Source organism: Myxocyprinus asiaticus, chromosome 30, assembly GCF_019703515.2.
Source record: "Myxocyprinus asiaticus isolate MX2 ecotype Aquarium Trade chromosome 30, UBuf_Myxa_2, whole genome shotgun sequence".
NCBI lineage: Eukaryota > Metazoa > Chordata > Actinopteri > Cypriniformes > Catostomidae > Myxocyprinus > Myxocyprinus asiaticus.
This window is the reverse complement of record NC_059373.1, coordinates 9,942,897-9,956,216: the sequence shown is the minus strand read 5'-3', so window position 1 is coordinate 9,956,216 and position 13,320 is coordinate 9,942,897. Positions and strand designations below refer to the sequence as shown.

The window sequence follows — 13,320 nt, the reverse complement described above, 5'->3', positions numbered from 1 at the left end:
AGTTAATTTGTCCACAACAGTGTTATAAAGTGTTACAGGGGTTAAATTGGGCACCTTCGATTCCATACAAAAAATGCTTGTTTGTCAGTCCATTCCATTTCTTGTGTTCTCCTATGCGTTTTTTGTTTGATCCATTTGACACATTCTGTTCCATTTGAAACCTGATTCAGTCGCATCAAAAGCGACATCAACATAGATAAAAATACCATACAACTCAAGATCAAAAAAACCACTCGACCAACACACTGTAAAAGGTTTCACTGTTATGTGTATCTTTATGTGTGTCCTCCATTTTTATTGATTCAGTTTTTATTTTTGTTTGTTTTTGTCTTTAACTAAATGTTTTCTAGCAAATACAAAGTGGTAGCAAGTGGAAATGTATCTATTTTAAACTCTTTTATAATTTTAATGCAAATGTTTTCATTAAAAATTATATTACAATATGTTGAGTAAAAAGTTGTTGTGTAGAAAGTGTTTTTCCCCGTTAAGAACAATGAGTATTTAAATTGTATCATAGGCTAATTAGATATAGGGTAAGATGGGGTAAGATGCCCCCCTTAAGAACAATGTTCATTTACTTTTAAATTGTAACATATATACAATTTAAACAACATATCATCTAACATATTATCAAGGGTAATAAATAGAAACATTTGCTAATTTTGTTGTCATAGCACAAAATTAAGAATTATGAAAAGGGGCCATCTTAATTCAGAATGTCACAGATCACTATTTTCCATTGAAAACAAATTAGATTATTCAATAAAGGTAATGAAATGAGATTTAGTGCCAGATGGGTGTCCCCCATCTTACCCTAAGTTTAGCATGTTGGCCCCCTACCTAGGGCAAGAAGAAGGTAACTTGTCCCAGCTGTCATCTAGTGAAAAATACTAAACCGAATATTCCATGTAATTATTTTTACAATTCAGTTGAATAATGACATGACAAATCTTATCCCAGTAAAACAGAATCCTAGTAAAACGGATTAATCTGAAAGAGCAGGCTTCTTCTATGAATTACATACCATACAGGCCTTTTAATAAATCCATATTTAGACACTCATGTATTTTGTTAAAACTATTCTTTAAAAAATGAAAATGTATTTATTTATTTATTGTGTGTGGGGTTTTGTGTGTGTGGGGAATCTGATTTTAGGGTTCCCCCATTCTCCGAAATCCCAATTTAACCCCTGAGCGTATATAAACTCTAACAGTGTATATACCACTACATGCATTAATTAATGATATCAACGTAACTAACCTCGGACCATCGCTTCATGTCAACTACACACTCAGGTGAGGCACTGTCTAAAAAAAAATGGTCATCTCGATTCTGTGTAGTATCAGCATGTTTTTTTTTTTTTTTTTACAAATTTTACAAATGTAATACCTTAAACATTACATTACCCACTAAGAATATAAGCCGTTGTGAGCGAAAACACTGGAGACCGGAAACTGAAAACAGTCGAATCGTGGAACACTTCCGCATTCAGGAAAAAGGTGAATATGTAGTGTCATGAACATTTCTATCACATTATTTCCACCTCAACTCAAACTGACCCTTCGCTAAGCCCCGCCTTAAAAGCGCATCTGACCAATCCTGTCTTAGCAACGGTTGCCCTGCCTCCATTACTCTGACACACATTTGCTATTTTCCAACGAGGGCCTACGTGTGCATGAGTACTTTTAAGCAGGATTTTATCAAAATATTAAAAAAATGTACAACACGTTGTTGCCGGGTCATTTGTAATAGTGTCACGAGTTACCCAGAGAGGATAGCCGCAGTGTTTTTCTTTCTTTTTTAAAAAGAATCTTTAAAAAAATCTGGAGAAGAGCATGTTATGGATTTAACTGTGAAAACCCTCATTCCAAAATGAACATATAACATCTGCAACGACACCTACATTTGCTCCAAGGTAAATTAAAGCTAATAACTGAACATTAATTCATTTATGTGTTGATTCAAGTCATAGTAAAAGCGATAGTAAATAAACAGCATCAAAATGAGTGTGTTATGAGATGTTATAAACAGCTCTGTTCATTTACGCTAATGTTATTAGATGTGTAATTGATATTAAATGAAGTTTTTCTCTTTTCAAGTGACTGTAATAATCATTTGCCTTGATTCTGATTCACAGTCTCTACAGTTTTTAATCAAATTACTATGTAATTTAACAATTTCTTTTACAAAAAACTTCAGATAAGTATGCTTTACAATGTCACTCTTCATACCAGCCCACATAAAAATATTATCCATTCCATATATGATCATATTTTGGCAGAAACCACGTCGTTCATGGCATTCTCCCATTCATTCCAATGGGGAGTTCTACAGAGCTTGTCAGAAGGAGCAACCGTAACTAAAGGGGGTGGAGCTTAGCAAAGGGTCAATTATTATGTATTGTTTTTAATAGCATTCTGTGATGGAAATTACTTTTTTGGAATTAACTAAGGCTAATTTTATAGCTTGCATCTCATGTATCCTAAATACACACAATGAAATAATAGTTTCACACTTTTTGCATAATTTGACAAAATTGCACCTTGATTCGAAACGTAGGAATGTAATTTGTTTTGATCGACCGGTCCAGCCCGACAACAATATTGACACAAACCAATGGTGTGAGATTTGGGGTGGGACTATCTGTTTGTTGTTGCAGAGAAATTACACACTTCAGCTTTAAATATTGAAAATGGTTATGATTATTTCACTCTTTGTTTAGATTGTCATAGTTTTCAAAAATGTAATAATATTTTTATGATGGATTTTCATATTTTCTGATTAAAAGCTTTGGTCTGGGACAAAACAATAAAAGTTATACATATAAAGCATTTACAAAGAAACTAAAATAAATAATGAAAGCGTGGAAAAAGTTTCCAAGAGTTTTAATGTGATCTTCATTGAACAAAAGAAGGTTTTAATAAAAGTCACCGCCTGATTTAATGAAAGTTATGTGACAGTGGCGACATACAGTATTTGCAAAATGACATTGTATGGTTCTTTACTCATATCTCAGCAGTTACGAGGTGAAATGTCATGACATTGTGGTGCTTCTATGACACTTTAGGCTCACGTGTCGACTTGCATGCTCTCCAGGATTCATCTCCGGTCCTTTGCATTGCAAGTTTGAGCTACCCCACAACTTGATCACATTCGAATAAACTTGTAAATGTAGTTATGTAATCCAACTGTGTCGCCTAACAAGTCATGCACTATAGTTAGTGTTTTGATGTCATAAGATAGTATCGTGTGAGGAATAGAGTGAAAAGCAAGTGTTTATGAACTGATATTCTGCTGTTTTATCCGTGATTTGTGTGAAAGTGAATAAAAGTCACTGCTGTAGTGCCTTTCAAGTTTATTTTACAAGGAAAGTGCCACGTTACATACAATGAGCAACGTAAAAATAATTTTGAACAAATTTAGGTGTAGTAATGTCATTCTTGGAGACCAGGTTGCAAAATTATGTTTGTTTTAATACAAATCAACCCATGGGACATAAAAGTGCCCAAAGTTCTAGAAACACCCACCCATTTCTTTGTAAGCCCCCTTGTCATGATATGTTGGTTTTGTTACTTCTTAACAGCCAAATTGCTAATATGAAGACAATGGTGTCAAATACTCACAAATGAAGCACTACTTAGTGTTAATGTCTGAATCAGGAGTCTTTGTACTTGACTAGAACAACAATAGCTAAAAGAGACGAGGGCAACTTTGATGAGTAGCACTAGAATAAGTAATCCTAGCCAACCCAAACATACTCACAGCGAGCGATCGATCGCATTTACATTGCACCCCGCACAGTGTGTGTCTGAGCGAACAGCAAGAGCCGTTCATTAAGAGGATGATCAATATTAAAGGTCAAATGGAGGTCAGTGTCAGAATGGGGTTGGTGTGGGGCAAAAGTCTGCACCCAGGAAATGCTCTACAGGCTACTGGAAAAGTTGGGGAGGTTCTTCAGGGTCGATAGATTTGTTTACCATCTTAGTCTCTATGACCTCTGTTGTATAAACCTTTCCGTTGGGCCCTTTTTTCAAATTATTTGACTTATAATTATGAAAGCCACCCACGATTTTTCTGCTGAAAGGTGTAAATTAACAACATATAATTAATTTTATTCTACACCTAGCAATGAAGTAATTAAAACCTTTGACACACACTTTAAAGAGGACATTGTGTAAAACAATTGTGTTTTCCTTGTTGCAATCAGTATTGGGTGTAATCTGATTATAAAGTAATTAGTTTCTGTAATCTGATTACTTTTAGTAAAAAGTATCGTTTAAATTATTGTAATCAGATTACAGTTACTGACTTTCATTTAAGTTAATTGCTTTTCAGTACATTACGTAGGTTATGCATATTTCTAGAATGATATTATTTATGTAGAATACATTTAAAACTTGAATTATTTTCATATGTATGTCTGATTGTGTCTAATTGGGAACAGTGAAAATTAACAAGGGGGAAATGTAGATATTAATTTTCTATGAAAATTATCCAGAAAGTTACTTATAAGTAGAGTTTTCTGATTAAAATTTTAAGATGTGATTAGTAATTTGCAGTGGATTACTATTTTTGAGTAACTGGTTGCATATAATGACAACTTTTACTAATCATGGTGAGGATTTAGTTAACTGGGTTTTTGAGGTACTGCCTTCTGACCAGCTAAACCAGCTGAACATTGGCTTGGCCAGGCTGGGAGACCAGTTTAGACCAGCCAAGACCTGATTCAAACCATTTAGGGCTGATGTTAAGATGTTCCAGCCCTTTAGCTGCTACATAGCAACTACCAACACATATCTGAGTGCTTTCCATTGCTAGGGAACATAAAATGTTTCATTTATTAGTCCCATTGTCATTTTGGTAACTGGCAACTGCCCTCAAGTGCAGCTCTTTTACACATGCACACTAACACAAAAGCATGCATGCACAGATATTATTTCAAGTACAACAGCTTCAGTGAGATGACATCAAGGGCGTAGCAGCCACGGGGGACATGGGGGACACATTATGCTTGAGAGGTAATATTTTGATTGGTTCTTTTATGCCAATTTAAGCAGATCTGATCTGTGTTAAATATGTAAAGCTATTTTTGATATTAGCTCCTGTTTTTTACCTCTGTGATGGTGTGCAGTCGACAAACTGTAGGAAAAAAGACCGATCTCCAGTGTTCTTAGAACACATGCATTTTACTGAAGTCAATATATACTGTAGACACGTGTTTTATACATGAAAACGTACTGACGTTTTTGAAACTCATAATTATTATAAGACTATTATTGTTGTCTTTTGATAAAAGTCATGCTCAGCAGCTCACAAAATGTATAGATTTTTTTTTGTTCTTATAATGCTTAAAACCTCTACTGAAGTCTCTTTGTAGGTCTGTAGACATACAAATTTTAAAGGATTACAATTTTCTTATGAATGTTGATTCTGTGACTAACTCATTTCACACAAGACACTCATCTGTTACCATCACCTTCTGGCATCACCAGAAATGGTCACTGAATCATTAAATGGATCTGAACGAATTTGGTTAATGTAGTCAAAACACTCGAGCCACTTGTATTAAATTTAAATCCCACAATGTACAAGCACAGAGTAGAAAATAAAATTGTGCACATACACAATTGTCATTATTGATTAATTCATTTATTCATGCCCTTTATTTTTGCAGCTAATTTTACAAAATTTTGCAATTAATTTGCAATACTTGAATCTTTAAAATACAAGTATATAACTCTTATATATTAATATAATACTTATAGCTATATATTAATATATACTATAAAATATTAATACTGCACTGTAAGTGTTGGGTTTGTGTGAGCCACCTACTTACATCTGTGTCCCCCACACTTTTAAAATTACTGCTACGCCGTGGATGACATCACCCCCTTGGCTTGGCTTTATTATGCAGCATTGAGATATAAAGCACTCCATTTGGCTTGGAAGGATCCCAGAATCCAAAATGGTAGATTATGAGCCAAATTCATCCGTGTATGAGTAAAGCAGCAAGCCAGGAGTTGCTGCCCTTGAGTAGGACAGGAACACGGGTAGCAAATGGAGAAGACGAATGAGGCAATGTCTTCCCAGGAGAGAGACCTGTTATACTGCAATACTGTTCGGTAATAGCCGGGCTCTGGGTTCCAGCTCTTGTGGCCTTGGTGAGACATCTAATATAGAGTCTTCTCAAACTCATCATCAAGGCTCTGGACTGAATGGATTCTCCCACATTTAGCACTACGGGGTGGTATGACATGCGTCAAGTGTAGGAGGTCTTCATGGAAGCTAAAGACTTCATTAAAGTGCCATGAGGCACAAATGTCAGCGCTTAAGCAAAATAAAATGGTGGATGTAACACTGTTGGATGGACTTCATTTAGATACTTAAAGACCCCATGAAATGGCTTGACAAGCACAGTTTTCTTTCCTTTGTTGATGTATTACCAATTGAATTGGACATTTGTAAAACAGCCAATAGATTTAGTTACATTACAGCTATAGGCCTACATGATTTGCTGCTTGCTAGTCTGTTTCAGGTGGTATTAAGGGAAGGGACATTCTCATTCTAGAGAGCATATGATTGGACTAAAATCTGTGTAGTGCAAGATGAGTCATGAATATTTCGGTTATATTCTTCCTGAAGAGAAATGCTGCGTTCAAGTCCTCCTGGGAATTTTGTACTTACAATGTCAGAATTCGTAATTACGATGCAATATGCTGTGCATTAAAATTATTTTAGTCAAAACCTGTCATAGACCTGTTTTGCAATTTCATATTTCTTTATCTTGCTCACTAAAAGACAAAGACAGGAAGCATTTTTAGCACAATGCTAAAAACAAAATGAAGAGCAAAGCTGTGTATTTGGTGAGTAATTGATGCTTTATCTATCTATTTTATCATTCTTATGCGGTGACGTATAATTATGGGATATGTAGTTTTGTTGCACGAGCATGTCGCCTCATAAACCAGCTAAATAAGTCATATTTTTTAGCAAGCTTTATCGCAATTCTTAAGCAACAGTTCAAAAATGCAAACAAATTAAACTATACAGTCAAAATTCACAAGTAAATCAGAATTATGTCCGAAACCAATTTGCTCCCACCATGATTCTTTAATTGACAAACCCCCAAACTTGGAAAGATGGGGTTCAAAGAAAATCCAGAGTTTCCCTTATCTCATAAATATGCTCCGACATGACTTAAACGCACCAAAAGCCTACAAATTTGAAATGCATATATCTGTTAAAAGTTCATTTTGTCAACTTTAGGAGTACACTAGCATATGAGTTAGCTTCAAAGCTAATAGACATGCACTAAAAGCCACATAACTCTAATTTTGATATCATGGGGTCTTTAAAGTGCCATTAAACACAAAAGTCAGCACTGAAGCCAATAAAATGGTGTATGTAACAGTTTTAGACAGAAATGCAGCACAAGGACGTCAATTAAATGTGATACTTAAAGCCATCAGGTCTTAAGCCAACAAAATGGGACGGTTTCAAAGCAAATCTTAAATATGCAAAGCACTGTAGTTTAACTTACCTGCTCCCCATCTTTTCGTACGGGAACTGCATCCGCCGCTGCAGGGATACAGAAACAGAGAGATGCGGGAATAGGCATGTGGCTTATGCAAGCTTTACTGAATAAGTCAAACTGACAGCTCTTCACTATATTTTCTGCTGACATTCACACAAAGACCTAAAATTAGATTAATTATCCATTCAAAACTGCCAGCACTCTGTGGAGAAAGAGATTTGTTTCATCACTCTTTTAGATCTCATCACTCCAATAAACTTATAAAAACATTTAGTGATTGCACAGTATGATGCAGTTATGCTAATAATTGTACATTTGTATTTCAAGAATAGGCTTCCAGGAGATTCTGAATTTAATAGCATTCAAAGAAGCACATGCTAGAAGAATAAAGGGCTTTGAAGAAATTGGGCTATTAAGAAGCAAAGAGAAATCTTTAAATATTAAAATCTTATTTATTAAGCTCATGTTCTATTTTGTGTGCTTGTGCTTCCTCGATATTTGTGATCATCTGCATGACTTCGACATCATTTTGATTATGAAATAAATGTTGATGTTGTTTGTGTTTACAATGACTCATTCCACATGACAAACTAGAAATGACACATAACCCAGTTCGCAATAACATTTTGAATGATGTGCCTGGAAAAAATGCCCTGTAACATTAGAGGCTGCACAAACACAGACCTGAACAAGTTATAATATTGTGCCATAATGACAGTGTTTTTAAGACACGGCAATAAATGAATCATTACTGTTTCATGACAAGACTCGAACATTACTCAAAACCAAGCACCAAGCAATCAATTAACTATATCAAATAGAAACAATCATCAAGCACATTGATTCTCAACTGGTTTTGCTTCAGGACCCAAATATTACATTGGACATCAAATGGTGAGCCAAAACAGTGCCAGTATTGATTATCATACAAAAGTAAACAGAAATGTGCTTAAAATTCAACATTAATTCTTCATATTATGATGAACAGAATGCCACAGAATTTGACTGAACATCAACAACAAAAGATATGGAAAGCGTTTTCTCCTTTTATTTATTTATTTATTTTTTATTTACTTTACAGTAACTATGCATTTTATGGTCAGTTGCATTTAAACATTTGCATTGTTTTTCTCCTGCTGTCTATGACAAGACTTGTGACCCATCAATCTCATCACACTGGGACAACTAACTCAAAAATAGCAGCCTCAGTCACCATTCACTTTCATTGCATCTCTTTTTCATACAATGAAAGTGAATGCTGACTGAGGCGGTCATTCTGCCTAACATCTTCTTTTGTTTTCTGCAATAGGAAAGAAATGATTTTAGAACAACATGAGGGTGAGTAAATGGTGACTGAATTTTTTTTTTGGTTGAACTATTCCTTCAATGTTCATTACCAAATTCAACCACGGATGATGTCTAGCTGAAGTGCATGCGCTCTCTCACTCCCTTGTCTCTCTTGATTCAATTTAGCTTTATTTAATTCAGCTCAGTATCATTGAAATTGAGTCGAGCTAAGGCTTGATTCATTAAACTCATTTACAGCAATCATAAAATGTTGACGCAATACAATAACAATATTGTAATCGGGCTAATCACATCAAAACAGAGTGTACCAGTCCTTGTTCTACCTGCAGCTCTTGTTTTTTTGTTTTGTTTTTTTTTTTCTCACTCAAAACTCATTTGGATCTTAGGATGCATTAATTGCATCCAATGCATATGGTATGTGTGTGTGTGTGTGTGTGTGTGCGAGTGTGTGTCTTTTAATTGCTGGTCTCTCTCTCTCTCTATCTATCTCTCTGTAAGTACAGCAGAACCTTTGGGCCTCAGGGCCATTTCCTCAATCAACCTAACCCACTCTGGAGAGACAGATAGAGCCATACAGAGCTCATAGGAGAGCAATGAGGGAGAGTGAGGAGTAACAGAGAAAGACAGATAAAGTGAGTTAAGGTAAAACAGATCTACTCATAATCAATTACGGAGACAGCCAGAAGTACAGGACAGAGGATGAGAACCAAACCATCCGATGGATGGATGAATGGATGAAAAAATATTGCCACAAAGCATTATATTTGTTAGCTTGATTTTAGCGTAATAAAATTGCTTACTAACCTTATCTGTGTAAACTTTATTAAATTCTGGGATTAGAAGGTTTCATTATCATGACAACAAAGTTCTAATATTGTATAGAACTTTACACAGGTTAGTAAGTGATTTTATCACAGAAAAATCATGTTTACATTTTATCCCACCAAAATCATGTTTACATGTATAATGTTTACATCTTGTGGCTATACTTTTTAATGTGTATTTTAGCGTTAATGGATTGGCCCCATTCACTTCCATTATAAGTGCTTTACTCTCACTGCAATTTTTGCTTTTTGCATTAATAAATGACAGACAGACAGACAGACAGATAGATAGATAGATAGAAGTTTACATATACTAAGTTAACTGTGCCTTTAAGCAACTTGGAAAATTCCAGTAAATGATGTCAAGCCTTTACGCAATTAGCCAATTAGCTTCTGATAGGCTAATTGGCTAATTGGAGTCAACTGGAGGTGTACCTGTGGAAGTATTTTAAGGCCTACCTTCAAACTCAGTGCCTCTTTGCTTGACATCATGGGAAAATCAAAAGAAATCAGGAAGTCCACAAAAATTGTGGACTTCCACAAATCTGGTTCATCCTTAGGAGCAATTTCCAAATGCCTGAAGGTACCACGTTCATCTGTACAAACAATAGTATGCAAGTATAAACACCATGGGACCACGCAGCCATCATACCACTCAGGAAGGAGACGCATTCTGTCTCCTAGAGATGAACATAGTTTGGTGCGAAAAGTGCAAATCAATCCCAGAACAACATCAAAGGACCTTGTGAAGATGCTTGAGGAAACAGGTAGACAAGTATCTATATCCACAGTAAAAACTAGTCCTATATCGACATAACCTGAAAGGCTACTCAGTAAGGAAGAAGCCACTGCTCCACAACTGCCATAAAAAGCCAGACTACAGTTTGCAAGTGAACATGGGGACAAAGATCTTACTTTTTCGAGAAATGTCCTCTGGTCTGATGAAACAAATATTTGACTGTTTGGCCTTAATGACCATCGTTATGTTTGGAGGAAAAAGGGTGAGGTTTGCAAGCGGAAGAACACCATCCCAACCGTGAAGCATGGGGGTGGCAGCATCATGTTGTGGGGGTGCTTTACTGCAGGAGAGACTGGTGCACTTCACAAAATAGATGGGATCATGAGGAAGGAAAATTATGTGGAGATATTGAAGCAACATCTCAAGACATCAGCCAGGAAGTTAAAGCTCTGTCACAAATGGGTCTTCCAAATGGACAATGACCCCAAGCATACCTCCAAAGTTGTGGCTAAATGGCTTAAGGACAACAAAGTCAAGGTATTGGAGTGGCCATCATAAAGCCCTGACCTCAGTCCGATAGAACATTTGCGGGCAGAACTGAAAAAGCATGTGTGAGTAAGGAGGCGTACAAACCTGACTCCGTTACACCAGTTCTGTTTGGAGGAATGGGACAAAATTCCAGCAACTTATTGTGAGAAGCTTGTGGAAGGCTAACCAAAACTTTTGACTCAAGATAAACAATTTAAAGGCAATGCTACCAAATACTAACAAAGTGTATGTAAAGTGTATGTAAACTTCTGACTCACTGGGAATGTGATGAATGAAATAATTCATTCTCTCTACTATTATTCTGACATTTCACATTCTTAAAATAAAGTACTGATCCTAACTGACCTAAGACAGGGAAGGTTTTCTACAATTAAATGTCAGGAATTGTGAAAAACTGAGTTTAAATGTATTTGGCTAAGTATATGTAAACTTCTGACTTCAACTGTAGATAGATAGATGGACAGACAGACAGAGAGATGAAAAAGATCTTATCCAGCTGTCAGGAACCATAACTGTTGCATAACCCTGATGTTGTTACAGACAAAATGCTTTCACTCATGCAGGAAAACACATTGAGAAAATCCCAAGAGACGTGAAAGATAAACCATCACATCCAAGGTCACTAAACGCCCCATGGCCACTGCACTGTTTATCCTGCCCAACTACATTTATATCTGAGTGTGACACTGAGCATTATGAGGCCTGGAGCCTGAGGTAAAGGAAAGAGAGCGAGAGAGACAATAAAGGATAAACAATATGCATGTGATGAGGATAAAAGCTAATGTCAATGCACAATGCTTAGGTTAGGTCAAGGAATAGGAATAGGAAGAAGATTCCTAGGCTGATGGTGTCTGATCACATCACAAGGATCTGCATTGCCAAAAACCAACCACCGGACCATGGCACAATCAGGCTTGACAGATCTTGTGGCCTAGAACCTTTAGCAACCATCATCCATCTTTGAAATTTCATTCAGCAGCAAAAGAGAGGGACAGTGAAAGAGTAAGTAAAAGAAAGTGAAAAAGAATGATGATTAGGAGAGAAGTCTAAGAGGCTGACTCACCTCCAGTACTGAGCCAAAAACATACAGGAAGGAGGGGGAAGGGAAAAGGAAGATGTTGACAAAGAGGATGAGAAAGACTGAATGCATGAATGAAGGAAAGAGATCTATGCAAAGTGGTATAACATAAAAATGGAAGACAAAAGAAGCAAGACATTAATAGACTGAAAAGACAGAAAGAGATCCAGAAAGAGAGCACAGGCTCAGAGAGGGAACAGAGTCACAAAGACTTCAAGACATTTAAAACATTAGACGTTACAGCATGATATTATTTAAAGCTACTTTGGAACAATATGTACTGTGAAGAGCGCTATACAAATAAAAAGTAATTGACTTGACTTGAGAGAAAGCACAGTCACACAGTACGTTTACCCTAAACCTAACCATTAGTGGAGTAAAACTGTAATCTCAGTCGGGAAAAAATGGATCCCCCGAATCGTGCTCATCATCGATTATGTGAACACGATTACTTCCTGGTTTCAAAACATGACGAGAACCCAGGTCTCTCAGGCTGCTGATGCAACACACTATTATTTGTGCCACAGGAGAATGTAAACACACTTGAACTGATGCAAAAATGTTTGATGGGAGATGCCGCTTAGATAGTAACTTGGCAGAATCGGGTCGATGTCAGGGTACTGGAAAATTTGGTAGCAACATGTTTACTTCCCATGTGATCATGTTGGATTTATATATACACATTGTGATGCCAGTTGTGCCATGTTTCTTATGCATTACTTTTCAAACTTTTCTATAACTTTTCTAAGATTTTAAAAGAATTTAAGAGTTTTTAGAATCAAAACATTTAACACTTAGCTTTAAAACTCTCCAGCAAATGATTAGTTTATGAAATGACCTTTAGTCCAATATAAATGGAAAACTGTAAAGGAAGACACACCTTAAACTGTTCCTACTGTCCCAAACAAGTTCTGAATGAATAAACAGGTGAAAATGGATACCAGCAGTCAGGGTCATGTTCATGGTAAAGGTCGCTGACCGGTCAGTGGTAATACACCTTGGTCAGCAGTAATACACTTTTTTTTTTTTGAGGGGGCACCAAGGTGAGACACCGCAACCCCAATCACTTACTCCACCCAGTGTTTTTTTTTTTAAATGTGTCTGATCAGTTCTCAAGTGGCTTTTGCCATATGTCACTATTTCACGCTGTGTAAAGACGTTATACGACACACATTGTTGCAGGAAACATGCTGGCAGTGGTGGCAGAAATAAGCTGTGTGGTGGCGGAGTGTAGGTCTATCTGAGAATATTATTAATGTAAACTTCTGTGCGCATTCTGAAGTTC

General features: G+C 36.3%; 1 protein-coding gene across 4 annotated transcripts in view; it reads right to left on the bottom strand.

Moving 5' to 3' along the window:
- The window catches only part of fam131ba (family with sequence similarity 131 member Ba), a 51,134-nt gene that overhangs the window by 23,059 nt on the left and 14,755 nt on the right, over window positions 1-13,320 (bottom strand). For all 4 annotated transcript variants that reach the window (XM_051664504.1, XM_051664506.1, XM_051664505.1 and 1 more), the window contains exon 2: window positions 7,544-7,581. In XM_051664504.1, the coding sequence (XP_051520464.1) occupies window positions 7,544-7,581 (38 nt within the window). The remainder of the gene's footprint in view (window positions 1-7,543; window positions 7,582-13,320) is intronic.